Source organism: Dermacentor silvarum, chromosome 10 (assembly GCF_013339745.2).
Source record: "Dermacentor silvarum isolate Dsil-2018 chromosome 10, BIME_Dsil_1.4, whole genome shotgun sequence".
In the NCBI taxonomy this organism is placed as follows: domain Eukaryota; kingdom Metazoa; phylum Arthropoda; class Arachnida; order Ixodida; family Ixodidae; genus Dermacentor; species Dermacentor silvarum.
This window is the reverse complement of record NC_051163.1, coordinates 63,234,446-63,261,132: the sequence shown is the minus strand read 5'-3', so window position 1 is coordinate 63,261,132 and position 26,687 is coordinate 63,234,446. Positions and strand designations below refer to the sequence as shown.

The window sequence follows — 26,687 nt, the reverse complement described above, 5'->3', positions numbered from 1 at the left end:
CATATGACATTCATTCTTTTTTTGCCATTTCTTCCAGTTTTGTGGCTTCGGTTCTTTTTTTGAGTGCTTGTCACGTGTCCTGTGAACATGTGTTGTATAAATAAATCATGCAGTAAACTGTAATAATTAAGCTGGCGTGAATTTTCGAGTAAAGTCAGTTAGAAGTCATCACGCGTGCTTTTCATTTCTCGTTTTACTCCATCGTTTTGTGTTTGGTGCTAGATACGAATATTTAAGTTTCCACGGGCCTTTCCTATGAGAGCTCCCTGGGCATAACCACAATGCCTGACCAACTTGCAAACGCATGAGCACCTGCTCCAAAAACGCCAGGAGACTAGCACCACGCAACAAATTGTGCCTTCATCCAACGTAAACGCTAGAATATTTAAGTACTGGGGTCTCAGATGTGTTCTAACAAACCCAGAAGGCCAAAATTCACTTTGAAGCTCTCTTCTGTGGCATTTTGAGAAATGTTTTTCTCATTGCCATACACTTCTTGCAAGTCAAATCGGATAACAACTTCGCACTGTTAGCGCGTGCCATTACCCCAAGTTCAGTGCCAAATGCATAAGCCTAATGATAGTGACCAAAAGCTGGCCGCCGATTCAAGCTTTTCAGATTTTTACTCCTTCTCAGTCATATTTACTTTGCACAGTGTCGGACAGATCGCATGCTCGGAACGAAACAGTTTCCACAATGTCAGCCACGTCCTGAGCCAGATTTGAATCTAATAACCGCAATACGTTCTCGGCAAGCGCGAGAGACAGAGGAGAACCACCGCACTGAACACAGTTAGTAGAAAGGCAAAAATCACGTTCTTCTGATCTGGCAGCGCAGGTTATGTGACGGCTTGTTCCAGCTCATTTGAATGACCTGCTCCATGAACACTCCGCAGCCGGCATGGCACGAAACTAGAACAGGCACTCGGTAGGGCTTCAGAGCTCCAAACCCACTCCGGGCATATGATAGCACACGGCAAATTAAGGTGCTTATGCCGTATAGGCAAACGAATCGGCGCAGAATAAATCCAAAGCGGTCACAGAAGGAAGGTCAACCCTGCTTCCACATTGCCGTGCGGCCCCTCTCCGAGCGAAGTTTCTTCTGACATTGTTACGCGAGTCTCAGAGGGAAGATCGCTAAAAGCGTGGCTCGTAAGAACAAGCACGTTCGATATTTGAAGGCCGAGTCGATGGAACAACTTACAGACGACTTCCTCGCCGCATTTTGCAGGAGAATAGCGGTACCCTTGAGCAGCCTCGAGGTCGCCATTTTTGCCGAGTGCCCTCTTCGATCGACCGGAAGTGCTGGATCCGCCGGAACTTGCTAGACCAGCAGGACAAACCACACTCAAATCGGAGACAACTGCGGCTAGAGGCAGAACTATGGAAGTGTGATATCATATGTCTAGAACCATCTTATATTTTCTTTATTTAAACAGAAAAACGCAAGAACGCCAGAGCACTTTGATAATTTCGCGTTGAAGAAATTGGTAACTCAGTAGCAGATAGTGAGCCCTTCAGGAAATCTCTACCTTTGCCCTAGCCTACCCTAGATACCAGCGGTACCAGCGGGTAGATTAGCTGAGCAAGGTACCCTGATCAGGACATGTGACGCGCTTCGGATGGGGGGGATGGGCGCAGCCTGTGTCGTAAACAGCAGTCCGGTGTTGTCGTGGTTGCGACGAGAAATGCACCTACGCTGACGCGCTGGTCGTTGTTTAACGCCGCCGGCGGCCTCCACGCATTGGCCATTGACGCTCGGTAGCTGTCGTCATCCGAGCCGGCAGCGGGTGCGGCGGCGATCGCGCTTGTTTTCGTCTGCGGCGCGAGAGCAGACGACGACGGCGTCATGTCGGCCACGGCTTCTCCGCTCGCGGGATGCCCGGACGTCTCGTCCTTCCCGCCTTCGTACAGCGAAGCCACCCGGCAGCACGCTTCACTGGGCGGTGGACTGAGCTTCGTGGATTTCTTGCCTTACTGCATCAGTTCGGGCGGCCTCTTCAGCACGCCGACGTTCGAGCCGTTCAGGTGAGACGCGCGCGTCCCGACTGACTACGAGTTGGGCGCGACGATGCTGCAATATCGTGGCAACGCGACGCCTTTCGTGGCTTGTTTCTTCGATTATTGTGCAAGTTTCCCAAGCGAGAAATCGAAGCGCTGGAGGTGGGCGCAAACGAAGCTCTAATGTGTTATGGTCGCGCGTGCCTGATATCGCACCTTCTGTATTTTGCGAGGCGGCGGCAGCTGTGTGTTTTTGCAGCGAGCTATTTGATTCCTCGCGCGGTGCAAGTTGTGCAAGCCGTCAGTCCCTAGAGCAAGCACTGCGTCGGCGCTGTTTTGCCATCGAAAAGTGCATATGTGTGTGTACGTGCCACTATTGCTGGTTATTGCTTTGGCGCGTGTGGTCAACCAGAGGTCACGCGTGGAGAAAAACTTCCTTGAGCCGTCGCTGTAGACTGACCTTGGTTGAGGATGGTCGTTATTTTCCCTCGTTGGCAAGCGATTATTGCACGGATTGCTGATCGAATAGGGCGTCTCAGTTTCAACTACGTACGAGTTCGCGTGACAGACGTTTTACCGGCGGCTTCCGTAAACAGCGCGTATTACAAGCGTCTGTAGCCGACAGATGTAGGCGAGGTGATAACGGCCGTCGCGGTAGTGTCGGGAATCCCAGAGGTATATCCTTTCGCATTGTCCGGTCAATGCTCCTTGCAGGTTACACTCGCGATTACGCACAATTTTTGCGCGCGGAATTCGTAGAAAGGAACGAGAACAGTTCTTCCAACAGTGCTCACAATAATTAAGATAACAGCTCATGAAATGCGTGCATGCACTCGTGAGGTCATTGCATGTACGGCAGCTGGTCGTGCAAAGCTACAGATCATCCTTGCTCATACTTTCTTTTTAATGATTGTATGTAATCTTTAGTGCATTCAGTAGTGTGGCATGTGCAGTTACCACACCCTTTGAGGAGCAGCATTATGTATAAGAGACACTGGGACACTCTTTACATGGTGTGCCAGTATGAAAGAGGAGTCGCACACAAAATAAAAGAAATGTTGCCCTAGAGGGATTCTTCAACATATGACAACTGTAGACGAATCACACATTTACAGGATATGTCACTCTTTGAAGGCAGATTAGGTGTTCCATTTCATATTGGTGCAGTGCAAGGAGCCAGCTGGAGTGATCGAATTGCTTAATCATGTGTAACAGTTTTAAATGTTGGTAATACCAATAGTAAAAATGACACTACAAGAAGTGTGGAAATGCCACTACATAATATGGCTTGTACTATCGCGACCAAATGAAATGCAAACGAGGAAGTAGGACACGTACCTCTTACAAGCCATAGCTTGATAGTGTGATTTTGCGTCACTGCACATCGAATCACCAGTTTAAAGATGGTGCATGTACTTGCCCAAATTAAGTGTACAAGCCAATACTATGACATTGCATGAAGCAGCAAAGGTAGAATAAAAATGGAAAGAAAGAGTGTTTTAGCTAGTTGTAGCTTATGCTTATTTCATTTGTTCATGACAGTACATTGCTGCATAAATATTCCCGCTTATTCACCACCTGCAGTGCTGTCTATATATGGCCATAGATAAGCAGAAGAAATAAGCACACAAACTTTTGTGGCACTTGTAGCACACCGCAGCATGTACTAAGGCACCTCATCCTGGTAATGCATCTGCTAGTAGAATCTGCAGGACGTGCCTTTTGAGGTAGCATAAAATATACTCGCATCATCCTTGAAACATACTGAATGAGTTTATTAAGCGAACCAAGTGTAAATCTGCAGTGTCTTCCTGCTGATTGTTTGTCTCATATGCTTGTGGGACACCTTGTACACTATAATGCACATTGCCTTTCAATCCTTGTGATAATTAACTCAGAAATGATTAAGTAAAATATTCTCCCGGATATGAAGACAGATGCCTGCTGGAGTGCATAGATGCAGTTTAGTCATGTTCTTGCTGCCAGGGTTCAAGAAAATTGACACTAACTTGGCCTAGACTGTTGTGTCATCACAGGCGATGAAAAGCACCCATGAAGTGTGTTTTGAATACAGCAACATGACATAAAAATCCAGAGTGCAGCGTCAACATGCCAATCCACCAGACAATGTTACGCCTTCATCTTGGTGTGCAGGGAAAAAAAAAAGCAGTTTTTTAGCTTAACACACACATGGAGGAGACGGTCACTTTGTCAATATACGGGGAGGTGCTGCTGTCAGCATCTAACCATGGTATTTAATAAACAAAAAATAAGTTTTCGTTATGTACTAGTCAGTAATAAGTAAGTGAATATGTCACTGAGCTGTCTTTGAGTCCGAAGAAGACATGTGCTATATGCCATTCAGTACAAAGCAACTAGGCTAGGAACAAATGCTGTTTACCGAGATTGTGTGTGCTAACGGCTGTGCTGTTGCTATATTACAGCTGCAGTTCTGCAGGTAGTTGCAAATTGCTTGGAACCTTCTTTTAGTAAAGGGGGAGGGTGTCTTTGACTTGGGCACAACCAAGTTGTGCAGTAGCACCGTGCAGGTCACTTTATCATCATCTATTGCCTGCATTAATGGCTTTCCTGTTAGTGGTGTCCTGTGCAGCTAGGGCACGGTGTAAGATATATACTATTTAGGTGAGGACACTCGCAAGACTCGATCAGCCAGATAAAGTAGCAAAGGCGCACGCCGATCGGCCCGGTGACGGCAGCGGATACCTATCGGCAGTACGACGCAACTTCAAGACAGAAAGCTTTTTATTGGTTAATCTCCCGTTGTTATAGCAACCGGCGGTTCGTGGGAAATCCGAAATGATTGAGTGACGCACGAAAGTAGGTCACCGGGGAGAGGGCATGCGCACGTTCCTTGTCGGCGTACGCGCTCGCCTGCGTTCTAACTGAAGCTGAGACTTGGGAAAGAGAAATTTTGCTGTTGTCAGATGTGTATGAGCAAGGAGTGCATCATATAAAGGCTGTAATAAACATTAAGTTATGAGGTTTAATGGTCCCGAAATCACACACTGTTCATTATGAGGGGCACTGTGGTGGAGGGCTCCGGATTAATTTTGACCACTTGGGATTCTTTAGTGTGCGCCCTAAACCTAAGTGCTTGAGCGTTATTGCATTTTGTCCCAATCAGGAAGGCAGCAGCCGTTGCTGGGAATCAGACCCATGGCCTCACACACATCAGCAAAGCACCATAGCGATTGAGCCGCTCCCACGGCTTAAGGCTGTAGTAGTAGTAGTGCTTCATTCTCACAGGAGATGTACAAATGCGTACATTGCAGCATGAAATATACATACACATGTACACACACATATATAGTACACACATGTGTGCACATGCATCACTGGCAAGGTAGGCGAGGCAAAAGGCACTAACAGGACACTCGAAACGCCACCATAGAGATGGCACGCACGGCTGCATTCCCTACCATGCGGGTATTTTACCCCGCCGTAATGACATATTATGGCAGTGTGTATAGAGAGATAAATAAGTAAAGTTATCGACCTCTTTGGTTTGACGGTGTGGGCGTGTGCTCATTCATTTGCTTGTCGTGCAGGGTGCTGCTCCAACGTGCCAATGACTGGCTTAAGGAGAACTGCACCTGGGAAGTGAAGACATGCGAGAGCGTCGAGTTCAAGACCTCATCCGAGGTGGTCAACACCGAGCGCATGACATACTATGAGTACGGCGAGCAGAGCACCCGCTACGTGCGCAGTCTGAGGTGTGTGTGTGTACCAGGCGGTACTCTTGATCAATCGCTTTCAGAAATACTTTCAGCTTCGCATGACTACAGCTCTGCATGAATTTGTGAGTACGGTCAGTGAACACTAGGTGGTGCGAAAAAATGCTCGTTCAAGACGTGTCATCACTTTCATCACATCACTTTCATCACATTTCGTTGATTCCCCGTGATTTTATTGACAGGGAAGCGTGATGTTTACGATCGTGTTATATAAGCACGGTTACTTTGGAGTGCACAATGTCAAAAACTGTGCTGTGGGTTGTTTGCTTTATAATTCATTTTGATTTATAAAACAGTGTCATCATTACATACGGGTGTGCACCATTGTATTCAGGCAGCTTGCGCCACGTGCACAACGTGTATCGTGCATATGCTAATTTTTGAAGCACTCTGACACAAGCATATGGTCAATCCGCGCATGCCATCCTGCAGTCGAAGCAACTTCCTTTTGCAATTGAGCCATCCGCACCATTAGGTGGTGCTAGCATCGAAACACTCACTCCATCTGTCGTTGGAGCTGCGAAACTACAACATGTAACTCCCACCATCGCGTGTGTGTCATGCAAGGAAGCTGTATGTCAGGAGACACAAGTGTCAGGCAGGGAAGACGAGTTTTAGGAAATGCAACATCAATTGATTAGTCAATTGAGTTACACGTTGACACATAGGAGAACTGACCAAAGAAATCTGGCAGACATTACCGTGACTAACTTGCACTGGCTGCGGTGCAGGCTATGGCTCGTTCCACGCCTCGACCAGAGCCGACCTGCACAGCAGCTGGAGTACCGCAACCTGATCCCGCAACAGACGGGCCATGCGGGGCTGTTCGGAATGCCCACATTCGAGACACTGCACGAACTTCTGGAACGCTACAACCAGCAGCTCATGCACCAGCCTGCACCAGGTATGTGTGTGGAGCTTAGTACCTGGGAGCTCGAGTTATCGAACAGATGCGTTAAGCGCCGGATTAAAAAATTTTGAGGAGATCTGTTAGACTTTTGGCAGCTACCTCATCATTGGCAATGGACATTCATTGTGCTACGGCTGTAGTGGCGAAACAGTGTGTCAATTAAACTTTTGCTGTATGTTGCGATCTTACATGATGTGTACATGTACAGGATGGAACATTGTGAAACTGTGCAGTGGAGCGCTGCTGCAGTGACATATAAAGGTGGTGCCACCTGGTGGCACGTTCTAAACATTGTGACACTACGGTGTGCAGGAGAGTGAGTGGTGGTACGAGGACAGGGCAGCAGCAAGAAGGGTTTTCTGTTTTAAACGTCGGTTATGTGACGGATAATGTTGGCACTGGATGTGGAATTCACAGTTGTTTGCTGCAAACATTTCTTATTAGTGAGAGGTGTTAACAGGGCTTCTATAACTATTGTCTAAGGTGCCCTACTTTATCACAGCTGTTGATGTTCTTACTGTCTGGGACTCTCTTTTCCATCTTTATCTGTTTGCTTATGAAGCATAATTCCCTATGCTTTGTCAGGTGCAGTCTTTTAAAAATATTCGGTGCTTTGGCTGACTTGATATTTTGTTGTGTTTATGTTGCAGAACGCTGAAGCACTATTATAAAATATCAAGTAGCATTTTGATGCTGGTGACGCTGATTCCTCAGAGGAATGACTAGGCACCACATTCTGGGCTACCACCATCTCGCTGCCTTAGTTACTACCGTTCTCTACCTGCTCTGCTAATTCTTCTAACTTGTTGCAGCCATCGGTGTCTTGGCACAGCTTGTTAAAGGCCTGCTTATATAGTCCGTGAAAGGTCCAGGATGTGGTGGCAAATGCCTCTCAGAGGGAATGGTGTTTATTCACCAGAATATCATCACCTATTCGCCCTCTCATAGAATGTGTTGTGTTGGTTGCAATGTGCAGGGCGGGTTCTGGCGGTGGAGACGCAAGAGATGAAGATCCCCAGCTACTCAAACTTCGACCCCGACCGGTCGTACTGGTCCGAGTATGGCGGACGCAACCGGCACTTCCTCTTTGTGGTGCGGGTCTTCTACGAGCTTGGCTCAACGAGTTGCGAGGAAATCGGTGGGTTCCACCATAGCTGCGTAAATGTGGTCTCGCAAGGAAGACTGGCAATGTGATCATTATACTGTGCTATCTGTGTTATGGTGAGCATCAAAGGAGCCCTGAAACACCACTTCTTGAAACTGAGCAGCACGTTAGTGCTATGCCCTTCAAGAAAGATATTCTCAAGGACATTTTTGAAAAGGAGCTAATATAAATAAATAGAGATATAAAGAGCACAACATCTATTTTCCCCGACGGTTGCTCTTAGCTTGGTGGCGCTAATATACTAGTGATAATCACTTTTCTTTTTCCTCATTCTACAGTGCACTTATGGTTACTGTTTGGGGCTTGCATCTGGCAGAGGTGCTCAAGGGTGACAAAGGCATGGGGAAAAAAACGAATGGGGAGCATTACCAACCGCCGCTTAACCATTTAGCAAAAAATCTGGAAGGATGTGCATGTGTGTGTCCAATGGCTGGCGCCTATGGGCAATTCTGCTTCATGTAACATCATCATTGACATTGCCGAAGGTAGAAAAAGAGCAGAGGTTTTGATAACTGCAGAGGAGAGCAAGCAACATACTGTTATGTGAGATTGTGAGTTCCCTGATGCATGCAGTGGAGTAATATTCACAGCAGCACTGTCTACAGACCGTGAACATTTCCTCGCCATGCTCAAAGAGTATTTCAGTACCCCTTGAATTGCTGCTACAGCATGTGATACAGGTGATAGTTCATATGCAGTAGAACCTCATTGATGTGATCCCTTTTCATACGATTCTCTGGCGCCAGCGTTCACGACCAAGAACACAAGAAATGACCGAGTGCAGTTACACTTCTTTTTTGCTGGTTAATGTGTTCCCGGAGAACACTACCTCTTGGCGTCAACGTTCAGTACATTGCCAAACTGCCATCGCACGGTACGTTTTCCGGCCACTATATCCCATGTGAACAAGAACAGGCGCGAGGCAGGTGATTGAGAACAACCGCTTACCGCAGCTGCGTTCCCGCAGCACACGCCCGTGCGTCACGCAAAGAGCCAGCACACACCAGCATTATAGCATATCTCCTTGCGGGTCGTCGCCAAGCCGCATTCATAGCTATTGCTTTCAACTCTATGACGATAAGCATCTTCATTTATCTGTTTGACAGCGCGTGTGGCATAGTGGCATTGGAAGCGTATTGCACTCTTTTACTAGGCGGTAGCCCAAATGCGCCATCGTTCCCTGCTGCAGGTGGCGCGAAGCGAGCCTCGTGTTTCACTCTAGTGGCATCGTATTCTGCCATCGCACACCACCTCGGTTTCGTTTGGGTTTTCCCTTTGCTGTCATAAAGCACTATGCAATAGGAAAACATCAAAATGCATTCGGCCACTCGAGATGTGCGTCGGCGTCTCGTGCCGCAACAGTTCTCGCCGAGTGGCCGCGTCAAAACTTCCCGCCAAAATGCCACACCCGAAGAAGCTGCTGACCCAGGCTAAATTCGAGGAGCACAAACATAAGCTTGCCGAAGCCCCAAAAACAACAACTTGAGTCTCGGGCCACTCGGGCCTCATCAGCTCGGTGCACGTCAGAGTCCCGTGCTGCAACCATTCGCGCAACGCTTCCCTTTACGAAGATGTTGACTACAAATGAGTGCGGCAATTTTTTTTTGTGACTTCGAACCGTGAGTTTTCTTAGTTAGTATGTTTTTTTCGTGTATTTTTCCAAAACCTATGAACGAGGTTCTACTATGTACGTCATTTCATGCATAACAGGCAACACTACAAAGGCAACAGAGATTTCTCTGACTGCTCGCATTCATGAACAAAAAAGTGGCACGTCACGACATAGGTATGTGTTGTCTAATATAAAGTAACATTAAGTCCCAGACTTCTACATAGCAAAATAGCAAAATATGACCTAATTTTTACATTGAAGGCATCGCAGATCTCAACCTATTTACTGCCAGGTGAATTGAGTGACATTGCTGTGACAAGCTGCCACGGCACACTGCTTATGCTCGCAAACAAAACATAGTGCGTCAGATACAATGGTGGCACAAATGTACACAAATTAATGCCTGATTTGACGTAGCCTTTACATCTACAAGTTGTGATGTATGAAGCAGTCATTACGCAGTGATTGTCGCAGATCAAGAAAACAACTGCACTGCGAAATGTGCGGAGAGAGACCTGACCTTCATTTTGGTGCAAATGACAGGTGTTTAATCGGGATGTTGCTATAGTGCAATGTTTTGTGCAGATTGTTGACTGCTGCCTTTACACACATATCACATGTAAAAGGCGCAGGACTCACCGTAAAAACCCGCATATAATACGAGGTTCTCTTTCTGCAAAATTTTACTAGCATAATCTCTGTCTCGTGATATATTTGGTCACCAAAAATTGCCATCATCATCAGGCACTGCAATAGAAGCAGGAAACCAAAACCATGAACACCCCTGCCCACTGTGCTGAAACATGGCCAAAACATTCGCCAAGGTGCCAGTGCGGAATGTCAAACGCTCTGTACAGGACAGATGAGTGCCTTTGGATGGAACTCTCCAGCAATATGTCTTTCGAGAAAAGTGACGGTGAGTTTGCACACAGCGCAGTTTTAATAAAGAAATATTGTCGAAATGCGGTAAATGTTTGCGATACGTATTGTACATGACCTTTCTTGCGATCTTACATTTACCCCTCCTACTATATTAATGTTCCTACTATATTCAGGGTCTTGCGGTACTTTTTCATCGCAGCTTGCACGACGATTGTGCTTACCTTTCTCGGCAACATTTCTGAAGCCTCATGGCATTTTCTCTTGCCTACCGAGAAAATGTGATTGACACCTTAACTTATCGTGGCGCATTTACCAATTTCATCGTGGTGCACACAGGCGTGGCAGACTTTGTGCCCCTGCGGCAGTCGACTGGTGGCCTCTTCTCGTTCCCGAGGTACGAGCCGTTCTGCAACGTCATCGGCCGGGCGGCCCAGTGGTGCTCCCAGCAGGGCTCGTTGCGTTTCTGCAACGCCCAGTCCCTCGAGATCAAGCTGAAGTCAGGTGAGCAACACTTCCGTGACATTGCCAAAGTACCTACTCTAGTAAGCATCGGGTGATGCACGATCTGTGCGACGTACTGCACTTGTGTCAGAAATAAAGCCTTGGTGTATCAAAAGCCTACTACAAATCTGGCTGTCGATTCAAGGCAAGAACATTGTAGAGTCGAAACTCGTGATAATGGAGTCTGATCCGACAAAAAAACACCTTCGTTATACTATTCGTTATAAGTGTACACGCTGACATCGACAGCAAAATTTTTTTTCGTATCTATGCAAAAGAAACGCAGCGTGATGCCTCTGATGGGCCAGCAAAGGGCCTCCTTTCAATTTTAACAGGAGGCTCAGTGCAACCACATGCAGTCGGTGTGGTCACACGAGGTCAGCATGTTCGCTTGCTGGCTGTTGGCCAGCCAAGCCAAGCCACTGGGCCAGGCACACACGAGCGTCTAGAATGTGCAGTTTCAAGTCGCTGTTGCTATTTGACATTCTTGCTACGAGAATACACATTTTAAGCTGCTGAATAAACAAATACTTGCTACGCTGTAAACGACACTGTCTATATTGTCTCGCATCTTGCATTTTCGGTTTCCATATAGCAGTGAAATACTTATGGAAATAAAGCCTTTATCAAATGTCAAGTTTACTTCGTTACATCCAATAATTTGCTGTGTTTTTGTTCATTATATTGAAGTTCACCCGTATTTGCAAAATGAGGAGCACTCAGATACATGCAACAAACTACCCACCAAGAACTTTAATCATGCGACATGTATCTCACAACATGTGAAATAGTCTTTCAATGCTCAAGAGGCAAACAGATGGGCATAAAGCATGGAATCAGTCTGAATGATACCTGTAGCCATATTCTAATCACATTCCATATGGACACTGTCCCCGAGGAGCGTGGTCCGATTGGCTGAAACAGCACTGGCAAATGAGGCATTTCGAATGCAGTGACAAGTGTCAGTGCATTGACTGCACTAAGTGCAGAGTGCTCTATGGATTCCAAAATGGGTAACAGGTGGCAATCACAGATGTTACGCTTCTGCAAGTTCTGCATAAACTTCTGCAATTTAATGTGGCATCGCAAAGCAAATTCCCATCAGTCATGTAGGAGCTACAGCCATAAAGAATGATAAGAGGGTCACTTAAATGCCAGCTGCAATGAAATTTCACTTTGGCTAAAATTGGTTATAGATGAGTAGTACTACATATGCTATTGAAGCAATCTTTGCAAAGCTGTAGAGCTGGTAATTATCTAAATTTCATGTTAACAGCCTTCAAATATCACTTAAGCAGATAGTACTGCGCACACCTGGTCCCAGGCAAAAATTTGCTGCAAGTGGAACCACTTGAAGTGGTTTATTGAACAGGGACCACTTGGCAAGTAGTTTATTGAACAGGAACCACTTGGCAAGTGGTTTATCGAACAGGGACCACTTGGCAAGTGGGGCCACTTGAAGTGGTTTATTGAACAGGGACCACTGGGCAAGTGGGACCATTTGAAGTGGTTTATTGAACAGGAACCGCTTGGCAAGTAGGACCACTTGAAGTGGTTTATTGAACAGGAACCGCTTGGCAAGTAGGACCACTTGAAGTGGTTTATTGAACAGGAACCGCTTGGCAAGTAGGACCACTTGAAGTGGTTTATTGAACAGGAACCACTTGGCGTGTGGTTTATTGAACAGGCACCACTTGCCAAAGAGGGACCATTTGATATGGTTTATTGAACAGGAACCACTGACAAGTACGACCACTTGTAGTGGTTTATTGAACAAGAACCACTTGGCAAGTGGTTTATTGAACAGGGACCACTTGGCAAGTGGGACCACTTGAAGTGGTTTATTCAACAGGAACCACTTGGCAAGTGGTTTATTGAACAGAGACCACTTGGTAAGTGGGACCACTTGAAGTGGTTTATTCAACAGGAACCACTTGGTAAGTGCTGGTTTATTGAACAGGGACCACTTGGCCAGTGGGACCACTTGAAGTGGTTTATTGAACAGGAACCACTTGGCAAGTAGGACCATTTTTAAGTGGTTTATTGAACAGTGACCACTTGGCAAGTGGAACCCGTTGTGGTCCATATGCATAAGTATCCGTGGTCTGCACCATATCACCATCAATGGCCACTTGAAGGCAAGTGGGACCACTTTGAAACACTTGAAATCCCACTTAAAATTTTCGCCTTAAAATTTTTCCTACCACGTGCACGTGGTAGGAAAAATTATGCAAATCCCAGGCCTCGCCATATCGTCTTTGAGATTTTCAGCGTACTATGGGCGCCACTTAATCTTAAAGGTCATGCCGAAAAATTGCATAGATTCTCGACATTCCGGTTTCTGCACCATTTCCATTGAGCGGTAATAAAGAAGCATTTTCTACAGCTTCAGTCTCAAAAAGAACATTCATTTTTGCTAACTTTTCATGATGCCTTAACTCGTACTTCAAACGTAAAATTTTTGCACGGAGGTTGCTCTATGTCTAAACTAACTAAAATTAGGCTTTCGATGTGGTACAAGATTTCATTGCAGCTGGCCTATAAGCAGAAGAACCCCGGATGCAATTGTTAGCAAAAGAAGCTGTTCTCCACTCATGCAACAGCTTTGTTTTTACAGATCTCTCGCTGTAATTGAGCGAACTTTCTTTTCTACGCAGGCACCATGGTGGACACACAGCGCATGTCGTACACGGAACACGCGGAGCGGACCACCTTCTTCGTACGGGTGTTGAGGGTGGCCTACAGCAAGGAGCCCGTGCCCATAGAAGGGGGACTGCCCCCTTCCCCTCCCTTGGCTCTGCACTGCAAGACCTTCATGCCGCTGCAGCTGACGCGCGGAATCTTCGTGCCCGAGTTTGAGAGCCTGTCGGCCACCAAGAAGCGTGTCGAGGCCTGGATTAGGGCCACCGGTCAGTGCCCCCTCCCCCACTTCTTCACCGACTTTCATGTCACGGTGAATGTGACACTGTGCGGGGCAGAACAATAATGCAGCAGTTCCATTACAAATCCGTACCTTCTTGTGTGTGTTTTTTTTAATAGTTACTGTTAGTTATTGAGCCCATTAGTTACTGGACAAAGCTGCACGTAAAGTTATGCAAGATGGTTGTGTAGTATGCAGATCATTGGTCAGCAGTTTAAAGGTACTATCAAGTGCAGTATAAGGTGCAGTGTGCAAGCTATGGTTGGAGCGCTCACCTGTTGAACTGGGGCCACAAACGTGTGCCCCCAGTTCGCTTAAGAAAAAAAAAAAAAAAGAAAACTAGAATGGGGATTCCTACACTAACAAAATACACTAACCCATCAAAGGCACAGCTTTTTATGCAGTTCAACACTGTTATACATAGTATGTTGTGCCCACATAGTTTTTCCACCTGTCTTGGTGCAGATCATGCTTCGGCTAATGTTGCTGGAATCACTTGAATGTGGAAGTGCAAGGGGTGAAGTGTGACTCAGACAGGTTGTTCCTTTGTTTGTTTCTTTCTTTTTTTTTTGCATGTTCCTAAGGCCTTAGCTGGTGTGTGCAAGCAGTGCTCACAGACTTTGTAGAAATTCATTCGACTGAAGTTCCTCTCAAATAAGTTCGCTTCTTAATGCAACATTGCCCCTATTTTTCACACTTCATTCTCATATTGATTTCTACTGATTTCAAGAAACTGTGCCAGGACCATACATCAGCTTCCAACACAAATGCTTTTCCACTGACATGTTGACACCTTAGAATTAAAACAAAGAGATCTCATGTTTGATAATATAGGGGCAGTATTATCTAGCAATCACTTTCGGGGATGCAATCACTCTGGCGAGATTTTGCATGACTCGACACCGGACTCATTGGCGTATATGGCTGTCAGCATTCCCGACTATCGTTGCACAGAGCCAGGAATGCTATTGGCCATATGCTTCAACGGATTTGGTGCCAAGTCATGCAAAATCTTGCGAAAGTGATCACTTGAGAATACCATAAAAAGTTTTTGATGCATAAGTACAATACAGTTAAACCTCGATATAACGAACCTCGATTTAACAAAATTTGCGATGTAACGAACTATTTTTATTTCTCCATCTTAGTTCTATAGAATTAACAAAACCTCGATATAACGAAGCTTTTCGCTGCAAGTACAACTTCGTTATATCGAGGTTTGACTGCACTACTTACTGAGCACGTCTTATCAGCCATTGTATTGGCACAGGCGACCAATAACAACGAAGGTAAGGCCTTTTGGTAGCGTAGCATTCACTGCCATGCCTTACCACGTCGCTTAACTGTCCTGCACCCTTCACACTGTGCAGGCGCTCGTGTGCTGAGCTGCGAGACAGTGGCCATGCGCTTGTTCACCGGCGGTGAAGCCCACGCCGGCATCGAGAGCAGCTTCACGTACAACAACGGCAACCGCAGCGAGTACTGGATCTTCGTACTGCGCGTGTACCTGGACGGGTCCTACCAGGAGCCGCCACAGGAAGTGATGCCCCCTCCGCCAGAGGTGCGCGACGTCGGCTGCTGCGCCATTCTCTGAGCCGCTCCTAGCTTCGCTGCGTGCTTCGCCTCCCCTGTCTCTATCTTCGTGACATTCTCCTAGTGTAGGCTGCATACGTTATCTAGTGAAGTCTCGGGGGCACCCTGCTAGTATCTGTGTTTAGGCATTTCCCGGACACACTGCGTGTTCCTGGTGGGTGTAACGTGTCTTGTCAAATGCGCCCTCACGTCTGCCTTCAGCCGGTAGGCAAACCTTTTCTGCCGAAGCTCTCTTATCTCGCCTGGCATCTTCTGGTGGACACATCCGACCTCGAGTGGGGCGACTTCGGGTGCCTCTGCTTGCTTGGTGTGCGGACAATGCATTTTGTTGGATGTGCCGTTAAACTAGCGAGTGTGGAAGCGCTAGGCCTGCTTATCTCATCAGGAACATCTGGGCATTACTGTGGTGCCTGCAGAGAGACTTAACGGTGCCTCTCTGATGTGGCCATTCTGTGTTCTGCTAGATCTGTGCTGTCACACTTATCCTGTGTCCAAGGGAGCCTTTTTGGGAAGGCACATTCTGTTGCCAGGCATCTTTGCCCGGTGAATAACTTGGTGGGGACTTGCGTGCCCGCCTGGCACGGACATTTTACCTTGTTGAACCTACAGATACATGCAGTGCTACCCTATGGGAACACGCTTCCGGTGCACCTTATCTCATCATGCATAGCTGAGCAGCCATCTGGTGCGCAAGTGTGGCCTGGTACTTGGTTCCCAGCCTGCTTTCAGTGGAGTGACTGTTTTTCATAACGATTGCCCTTGCCTTGTGCCCCAGATGGCATCCTTTTGTTGTGTACTGTATTATCGAATATGTTTGCATAGTTATGTAAAGCTCTATGTGCCTTCAGCCACTTAATGTCACTCTCTCACTAAAAAATGCACTGTTTGAAACATTTCTTAGCGCGTTCACATGTCTTGCGAGAGATAAGCAGCCTGTATAGCTTTGCCAGCAGCAGCAGCAACTCTTACCAGCAACCGCGTGTAATGCATTTCTGACGTGTTTTTAGTGTGTGTATTCACTCCGTACAATTACTGCCCGGAAACCCCAACAGAAATGCATTCCGTAATGTCACAGGTGTGTTGTGGTATGCATCTTGGCTATAACATTGCGGTTCTTCCATGACTAAACCTGGACATGTTGATGCGAGGCACTGTCACACTTTTGGCCACAAAAGTTTACGGGACACAAGTTTCATGACATATGTGAAATTCTGTGCTGTTAAGGCCTAGTGCTTCTAATTTATTGAATCACCATGTCGGTCACAAAAGCTAATGCAGGCTGCAACTTTGAATTCGAGGCTGTGTGCCAAGACTTCGCAGGAATTTAGCTTCTTTCTGCAAATTCCATGTCCCATAAACTTTTGTCACCAACTCTACATTGGAGAGACGCTCGACAATGTTTCTGTCTTAGTTTAGAGCAGCTACCCTCCTCTGTGCCACTTGTTTGTGGTATAGCATTTACCGATGCCTCGTATCACAAACTTGCGTGTTCTGGTGTTTGCTGGTCATCTGGGAAATGGATCCCAATATGCTGGTGCAGTATTAAGCTGCAGCCTTTCCCGCCTTTGGAAAGCTCAGTACCAGACGCAGTTTCACAGATTTGCTCATGCTGCTCACACAGATTTCACAGATTTGCAACCTGCAAATGACATTTGCATTAATGGCTGGTCCCGGTGAAAACAGCATGTGACAGCTTGCATGAACCAGTGATAAAACATACAAAGGGAAGATCAGGATAGGTACTTATAAAAAATGCGGCCACAGAAAAAAAAAAAAAAAAGTTTATAACATGCTGCAGAAGGCATGCTCATTTTCTCACACACTTTTTAGCTGATGCAAATGGTGCAAAAGTTTATTCACATTGCCTCTAAGAACCACGTTATGTGGCACCAAGCTTCTAGTATTCTAGTAGTAGCAGGAAGTTTCTAGTAGCTGGTAGATTCTAGCTGGCCCCCATATTGCTTTGGCGTTACCACTTAAACGCATTGCAGCGTAAAGCGCTGCTGAATGTCATAATGATTGTCATTATCATCCGATTCTAGACAGCTTCTTGGCAAAGCCTAGGATGCTTGTGTACGTTGCAATTCTTATCTCATCAGAAATTTCTATGCGCACTGATAATGTTGTAACAGGAGGTTTCTTTCACAACGCCATCTGAATCGGTGGTGCAAACTTGTTATCTCTGCAGATGTTTACTGTACACTGCCAGCTAGGACTTAATGCGCAACAAGCCATATTTTGACATGACCTCTGGGCCAACAAGAACTGGTTTTTACCATGCAAACGTTTACGTTGGAATGGTTTGGTTGATATACCTAGAGTCTAACGTTTCTGAGGCTGTAGTCTCAGATTTAGTGATACAGTCAAACGTTTATAAACATACACGGATATTACGAATTATGGGATATAACGAAGTAAACTTAAAATTTTTTTCTTTTACTGATATCAGCGTGTACGCTTATAAGGAATATTGGATATAACGAACATATTTTCGTGTCGGGTGCGACTTTGTTATGAGATTTGACTGTACAAACTTGCGTGTTCATGCTTATGGGAACATTTTCACGTGGTCGACTTTTTTGACATCTCGCGAGATGTGCTTGTAGAGTTTTATCATTTCCCATCTTGCCGAACAAACGCTCCATCACTGTGGATAGTGACGCCATCGTGCATTGCTAGTTTTCGCTTCGCTTGCACAGTAGTTATTGCAAAGATTTATCACAGTCAATTTTTTTTGTCATTGTTAGCAGCGGTTTGTGCTACATATGCTTCAGCACTCTTGCCCAATTATCATCTACCGTAAGTCATGTCTAAACCTCACTTCATATTATCTATAAGACTGTTGCTGCATCATTAAGATTTTACGTTACCATGGGTGCTGTACACCAGACTTATATGTTACGTGTAAACTTCTACCGTGTTCTCGTCTAGTAAGACTGAAGGAATATGCCTTTTTTGTGTGAACAGTGTTGTCCTCAACTTTGTGTTGTGTACATTGCGAGAATGGATGTCATAGTTCCTGTTTGGCTTTGAGTTATATGTAACCACAATTCCTGTAGAGTGAAGAAGTCTGGTCCATTGTCTTTCAGTTTTAGAGATTCCTGTTCTTATTTACGACGGGGCCTAGGTGGTGCCTGATTACAGATTATGCAGACGACGTGACAGCAAATTACCATGCATTGTTACAGACAAAAAAATAAAAAAAAAATGGAAAAGATAGTTTCATTTATTCAATCCTTCTGTCATAGCATAGTTTAGTCAATGACAGCTAAGGCATGCAGGAGAAGCTCCTGTATGCCTTTATGCTAACCCATGTCGTCTGAGGCGTTTTTTGGCAGGACACACCACTGTGGTGCGGTCACACACTGACACCACTACTACGACTTTCCCGACAGTTCTGTTCGAAAGTATCGCAGAGAATTCGAATTTCGGACAGCAAAAGTGGAATGGTAGCACCTGCGTAACCGACTTACTTAAGTTGCAACGGTAAAGAAAAACTGTTCTCGTTGAGCGAGCCATATGTTCTTTGTTTGCAGATAGAAGGAAACTTTGGCACAAATATCTTGTTATTCAGCCTCTGTTAAGGCACTCAACACTTGCGCCTTGTCGTTTACATCTCATTGGTGCAAATGGTTTCACTACTGCGGCCAATTCATGCACACTGACCGCAGAGAATTATAGCATACTGCCACTGGTCTACTGTTACTAGTATACTGTACTGGCCACCTGCCAGCTTTTCACGTGCTAGCTAATGTTGAGGGTGGAGGGGGCAACAAGCAGCATCGTCTTTCTCTCAACTATGCCTCGTATTTTTTTTAAGAGTGAACCATTCTTTTTTAGTCATGTGCAAAGTTTATTGTGCAACTCTGAGCACTGTTCACCTGTATGAACAATCGTAGCTCCAAATTACTTTTTTTGTGGCATATTACTGTCTAAACTATGTGGTGTACACCCTTGTAGTTTTTTTAACCAGAACGCATGTGCATTGGCCACATGGCATGTAATGCCTTATGACGGCGAGAGAGGCAATACTATGTGCAAGCGCACAAAGCAATCTCCTGTTCGAATGTCGTCTGCTACGCTGTTTGTTTCAAAAGTACACACGCCCTTGCCTTTGTGATAATGTGAGGCCATATCATGTAACGTCACGAATAGCCAGGCCACACAGCTACAAGTATTTGCAGTCATTGCTTCGCTCCTGATTTTCTTAATTACAGTAAAGCCTCGTTAATATGTACTTGGCGGGGAACGTGGATCAGGTAGGCACTGAGCGATTTAGCATGAGCGGTTATAGACTTACCGGCCCAAAAAACATGTTAATTCTTACTCAGACACACACGCAGACAAGTTTTTTTACATAATAGCGTAGCAGACGATGCTCCCAGCGGAGATTGCACACTGTCACCTATCTCGCCGTAATAAGGTGCTGACATGCCATGTGGGCAAAGCTTGCGCATTCTGGTTAATTACAAGGGTGTACATACATGTAACATGACTTAATTAGCAAGCACAAAGCTGGCAGGTGGCCAAGGCAGTAATAGAAGAGTGACGGAGATACATATTAAAATGCTATAGTGACATTATTAAAAAATGATTGATTTGTATAGTGGCCACAGATCTGCCTATGTGTTCAAGCTGCTTTGTCACCTCGCTGGTGCTTTCGCAGATGTTTTCAAATCTCTGAATATTGCCACGTGTTTTGCTTTGTAAAGTGTGCGTGAACTACCCGATATTTTGTTTGAGTTATGCACACCAAGGCGTTTTGCATGGAAAGCTGTTGTATACAAATGTGTAATTGTCATTTTAGCAGCATTGAGAGTATTACAGAGCAAGTGCCGTTTTTCGTTGATTGGAAAATGTACTTATATGTCAAGCTGCTGGTTGTTCAGTGCAGAACAGTATGCGTGTTAAACAGGTGGATTCAATAAAGCGCTTTTTGTTGGGTGCTACCAAGTGTTTATAGGAGATTCTACTGTCATTGCACATAGTACATACTGTTTCAGTTAAGCAAAACACAGCCATCGTGACTCAAACACAAATAGCAACATAGAAAGTTTAGGTTCAGGCAGCATAAAAAGCAATGTGCCTGATTAATTGATTTTTATTATAAGTATTTGAAAAGTTAAATTACTGAATCGATTTAGAATATTCGAGAAAAACAACTTTTGAATGTTGAATTGAATACCGAATATTTCCAATTTCTAAAAAATATAAAGTGATACAATGATACATGTAATGCCATTAGGTCAACTGAGAAGCTTGTGAATGAGATACAACTGAAATGTGATCCTTCCAGTGCTATATGACACTGACAGTAATGAAAGGTCGCCACATGCAAATACTATTAGAGTGTTGTGTTCATTGGAGGAGCTAGTTGTAACACAGTCAAACCCGGATATATCGAACTCAAAAGGGATCGTGAAATAGTTCGATATATGAATAATTCAATAGATCAAATAAAAATTTGATATAAAATTTTGATATAAAAATTTTAAAGGGGATTTTGCAGCTGTTCGTTATACACAATAATTCGTTATATCTGGGTTCGACTGTACTTATACACAACAGCACTGCACGTCATTTCAAAGGAATATTAACATACGGTGAGATTGACCAAATAATAAATTGCTTTGCATAAATCGAGAGAACAAACTCATAGGCTGCATAAGATGAGGCATGCTTATTTAACGACTGCAAATTATTATGCACGAGTGACCACCTTGATGCGTTCGCTTGGCAACTGTCGCCTCTGTACAGAAACCGTGGCCACTTTGCAGCAGAATCATTTGTAAGAGTCTCGACTTGCATCGGTCTTTGTCCCAGCTGACTGAAACAACTCTTGCGATCCCTGATAGAATTTGATGGAAACGACATAACCAGGCCCGTAGCCAGGAGGGGGGGGGGGCCCTCCCCCCGAAATTTTGATCTTTCTGTGCTTTACCGAAAATAATTACCGAAAAATGGGTGCTTTTCCCAAATAGTCAAGGCCTTCAGCAAGTGCACCCTCCCCCCGAAAAAATTCTTGGCTACGGGCCTGGACAAAACCATACAATGACTGTGCCGCTGAAAGCTGCTAAAGTATGGCTTCTCTTGGGAAATGCATGGAGACATGCTCTCCACTATCATCTGCTGAATGGACTTGGCTTTTGGCAGCACAGCTGTCGTGTGCGTGTGCACACAAGTGTTATCTGATGCCACAGGGCCACCACATCAAGTTTCGGTGACCTGAACAGTCTCCTTTTGCGCTTCCGAAGCCACGTTGCACTTGGTGTGCATCTTGAACTTGTTGCATTAAAAGGTAATGCAATTATTTGTTGTGCTCTCGGAGAATCGAGGTTCCATAACTTAAGTACTTGATCGACGGCTGTCAAATAAAGGAATAAAAATGAGACAAAAACATTTTCTGTTGGTGTCCCTGTGAGTTTAACATGTATGATGTTGGTAGCAGCTGTGCTATCTGTTTACTGGTATTACCAGCTAGGTTAGTGTTAGCACAGCACTGGAAACAAGAGCTACTGCCCTGGCTGGCAACGAAATGGTAGGTTCCTACAAGTGTTAGAAAAATGTCAGCATTTGTAAAGAATAACTTATTAAAGGATGACAATTTTTAAGCCACTCCAGAACATTTGCTTTTTCGAATGATGGCCATTCTTGTGCTTATTTGTCTATAATTACTTGGCCAGGACAGTAATACATGAAAGGACAACTTATGAGGTTAGTAAAGGCACAAAGTTGCACATTAGCTGCAGAATTTTACAGTTCCCTTATCGTCTCAAGACTCTTGAGCATCTAACCGAAGAAGTGACCGATTTTAATGTAGTCAGCACCATAGCTGTGGATCTCATGTAAAAATGTAAAATGAACCACCAGCTGTCATAATGACGTGTGTGGAAGTTTCAACACTGGTGTCATTTTTATCTCTTGCCTATTTCTGCACTGTGTTACGTCGCAAACTGATGCAGTAATAATGAAAATATGCGCCAGGTACCATTGCATTACGACATGAACACACTGCAGCTTTAAAATGTGCAGTCAACCGCTTGTGATATACCGCATGAATATTTTTCATCCATTGTGTGCTCGCAGAGGAGGCCGCGTAGAACTGGAGGCCTGCTGCAATTTCTGCTGCCTGCTTAGGCGAGAAGGAAAGTGACGTCAGCTTGAGCTGCTTCCAAAGAATGTTGACAAGAGAGGACCTAGAGGCGAGATGTCCGTCCTTGGATGGAATGCTTCTGGACAGCATTGCTGAAGACCTGTGGCTGGCACATATCCACGTGACCACACTGCGACACCTCTGTATATAGCATCATCGACAACACCGCACTGTCAAGTGTAGGCCAATGTGACAGTGGCAGCTGCTGGTTCAGAACTTAAAGGGACCCCGAAACACTTTTCTAACTAACCAAAGAATGGCCCCACTGTTAACAGACATCGTCTCACGAATCTCATGCTGCAAACATTTTTCAAATCCTTCGAGTATAAGCGGAGTTATTGCACCGATGCGCGGCTTGCTCTTTTCGTCTCCACTGGTGCGCTGGAAGCTGCATAGGAGAGAAACCTAGGAGGCAAAGCCCCACCCAAAAGCTGTGTCTCAAAGGCAAGAGGGCTCATCGTTGCGCCCCGTGGCGACCGTGGTAGACTACCCCATGCACCGCACTGCTGCTATCTTCGAGACCACGCACAGAAGATGCAGCAACGCTCAACTGTTGCGTGTAGACCTTCAGTGCAAAGATGAAATGCTTTTTCTGTCTTTTTGAAGCCGCAGGCATATATATATACATATATATTGTAGCGAAGAGAGATGCTAGTGGGTCCAGCTCTAGTCTGCCCAGACGCTAGTGGGTCCAGCGCTTTGGCTCGCAACGACGCTCGAGCTTGAAAGCTGTGGCTAGTTTGACTGTGGACGCTGCGCTGCTCCGATCTCTAATAAACCTCTTACAATATATATATATTTTTTTAGTTTATCAATTTCAAATTAGCAATTGATCTGTTCTAAGAATGTTCTCGGGATCACAAAATCAGCCAACAGCTGTTGGTGGGTCCAGCTGCTTGCGATGATGCTGCATTACGACACTGCAGAAGCGAGAGCAAGAGATTTCTCGCACTTTTTGATACGAGATTGTAAATTCCCTGTTGCATGCAGTGCAATAATAATTGGCTCACATGTTCAGAGCAGCTCTTTACAGATGGGCAACATTTTCTTACTATGTTCAAAAAGTATTTAAGGGCCCCTTTAAGGTTCTTGAGCGCACAGTGCAGAAGACAAAAAAAAAAAAACATTGAGGGCTATTTGATTTCCGAACCAAATTAGGTTACCGCAGAAGCGGCGGCCGTTGAGTGCCATCGGAAAAGTGAAAGCGGTCGCAAATAGGTTTGCAAATGTATGACATTAAAATATGGAAGAAAAGTACATTTTGATGCAACAAGAGATGTGCAGTAGATTTCGGTGACAAATCTGGCCTACAACCATCAACCCAGGTGGCGAAGAAACGCAACAGAGTACTGCCACTAGCAACAGCATCTAAACCTTCAGATGCCACAAAGGTCTCACGCAGCAACCGCAGCGCATCTGTAATGGTAGTACAGATGGCTAAAATGTTTACGCTGAATCGTTTGTTTACTTGTAGTGAGCCCAAACTCGTTATAGTCTGTGCTGTCACGTGTTCAGCCATGTCGAGAAATGGCGTAGTTTGCGTGAAACGGAAGTCTACAAGAGACCTCGAGAAAAGCTGTTTGTGCGGTAAAAAAAGCGTGTCGACAGTACAAGGTCCTGGCTTTCTAGCCACGTTTTAATGTTTATTCTAGTCGGATGTATGCACAGTATGGCGAACGGCTAAACAACAAATTCGAAAGTATACAAGGAACGACTGTATCTATAAAAGATGCGTAAAGACACATAGAGCGCACAAGTGTTCAGTATGAATGGCAGCACAGGAACCCATGGCTCAAGGGGCTCCGAGACTGCATGGACACATGAAAATATTGTTATGTTTACAATTACAGTCGGTTTACAAGAACTATGGCAAGTGCGAATGTCTTCCATTTTTCTTAGAGCAAGAATAATGGTGGGTGTATGCCGTGTTGCAACTCATATTGAGCACAATAGTACACTACTAGCACCAACTTTCAACTGAGTTTATATCTGAAAATTAAATAAATGTATCAAGAATTTCAAGTAACTTGCACCAAGCTTCAAATAAAGTGATACATCTGAGGCAAATGAGACTAATGCCATACTGTTCGTAGTTGACTTGAATTACTCAGACTGTTGTTCAAGTAAACTGATTAGCCAAGTTGAGTTATACAAACTTTTAAATACTTGTTGTAGGGGTAAAGTTGTATTGGAAAAGTTGTAGGGTGTGCTCAGAAACACAATTAGGTCGTTAAACTAACGCCTCTTACGTGTTTCTTCTTTCTGCGCTCTGATGAATCCGTGCCATCTCCCACGACACTTGTTCTCATTGCCGTCTTTGGCAGCGTATGCTCAAGAATGCTTTGAAGCCAACTTGCCTGACGACCCTTGCCAGAATCGGCTGTATTTCAAGCATTTCTAGTACATGGCATTTATGGCCAAGTGAGGGAAGGTGGCAGTGGTCTCAGACCTATCAGCCTGTACTACCATGTAGCAATATTTTCGCAACTAGCGAGCAATGGCGTGGCGAAACCACAGGGCCTCTCTGGGTGTCATGCATCATTCACATCCATTGGTGTCAAAGCCGAGGACTGTACGTAATGGTTGCAATGGGAAATACGTAACAGACGAGTCTTGTCTTGGTTACCAACAGTTGTCCAGACTTTGTAGTGGCTCGAAGGGCAGCACTTGACTGAAAACAGTCTGGTCGGGGAACGCTTGAAATTAGACTAATTAAACAAAACACCAACCAAGTAGCTGCTCCAGCTTCCCAAAGCCACCCGTGATGAAGGAGTCGGAATGGCCGAAATGTTGGGCTAAATCTGATAAACCCATTGCTTTCCACAAAAATTGCTAGCAAGAGCTCTGGCACCGGAATCACCCAGCTGCCATGGGAATCACGAGTAGTAAATAGATTTGTCTGATCGTCATGCCTGTGGATTCAGACATTCCCGTGGCATTTGTTATGCTTTCATTATTCTAAATTTCCGAGCAATCTCATTTTTCCAAATGTATATAAAGACATATACATTTAAGTGTGAATGCATTATCATTGCACCCGCCGCGGTGGCTCAGTCAGCTAAGGCGTTGCGCTGCTGAGCACGAGATCGCGGGATCGAATCCCGGCCGCGGCGGCCGCCTTTCGATGGGGGCGAAATGCAAAAAACGCCCGTGTGCTTGCGTTGTAGTGCACGTCAAAGAACCCCAGGTGGTCAAAATTAATCCGGAGCCCTCCACTACGGCGTGCCTCACAATCAGAACTGGTTTTGGCATCTAAAACCCCAGAAAGAAGAAGCATTATCATTGCGAATTGTGGCATTTATATAATGCAATAACATCCATGCAATAATGCAACATCCTTCTTGTGTCGAGCCTGTTCAAATATCACCTTACAAGTATGTTCCATAAATGACTTAATATTAACAGATTTCATACGAATTCATAGATTCCAGTTATCTCATTAATAATAACAATACCAGGTTTGCACATAACTACAATTTTCTACTAGCTGTGGCTCATTCTAATTATGGAAAAATGACATCGTCATTCACGGCCATGAAGCTATGGAATGATTTGCCTAACACAATTAAATCTTCATCCTTTCATGCATTCAATCATGGCCTTAAGCTTTTTTACTTGTATAACTAGGAGTACATCAATAATCACGCTATCTTTGCCATTTCTATGTATTGACAGCATTTTTATGCACTATAGGATTGTATACTAACAATTATTTTGTTTAATTTTTCTATGTTGTATTTTACACGATTGTTTTTTGTTTGGTTTGCGTAACTTGCTTAACTCTCATATGTTTTTTCAATGTTATTATTAACCTAGGGTCTCGTTGCAGTCTTTGACTTTGGGACCCTCGTCTGTATATTATCTGTAACCAATTCATTGTATTTATAGAATAATAAACTGAAACTGAGCACTTTGTAGAAAATGATCAATTCACAAAGTTGCAAAGTTGTTTGAAGCCAGGCTGAAGCTTAGGCAAATTCCTGTATTGCCCATCGTGTTCGTTCTACAGACATTCTACAGACGACGTACATACAATAGAGAGTTATACACGTTACGGGCTACCCAAGCATTGAGGGACGTGAACTCCATTGTGGGCACTTCGCGCGCTTTTTTGTTTTCTGTGCAATCTTTTGTATGCACGGTGGGTCGCATTGACCAATGCCCTTAGGCACCCGAATCTAACTCTATTCTAATGC

The 26,687-nt window shown here is 44.9% G+C and overlaps 1 protein-coding gene across 2 annotated transcripts; it reads left to right on the top strand.

Annotated features, from left to right (window-relative positions):
- Window positions 1-1,612: 1,612 nt before the first annotated feature.
- LOC119465849 (uncharacterized) lies at window positions 1,613-26,687 on the top strand. 2 transcript variants are annotated; one of them, XM_049657646.1, is made up of 8 exons: window positions 1,613-2,027; window positions 5,570-5,734; window positions 6,487-6,659; window positions 7,642-7,803; window positions 10,661-10,825; window positions 13,483-13,734; window positions 15,116-15,306; window positions 22,425-26,687. In XM_049657646.1, exons 1-8 carry the CDS (start codon window positions 1,849-1,851, stop codon window positions 22,473-22,475), a joined length of 1,338 nt encoding a protein of 445 aa, XP_049513603.1. In that variant the 5' UTR covers window positions 1,613-1,848; the 3' UTR covers window positions 22,476-26,687. The 2 variants fall into 2 exon arrangements, with proteins under 2 accessions (XP_049513603.1, XP_037582252.1); XM_037726324.2 differs by lacking the exon at window positions 22,425-26,687 and having other exon boundaries at window positions 1,614-2,027; window positions 15,116-20,287.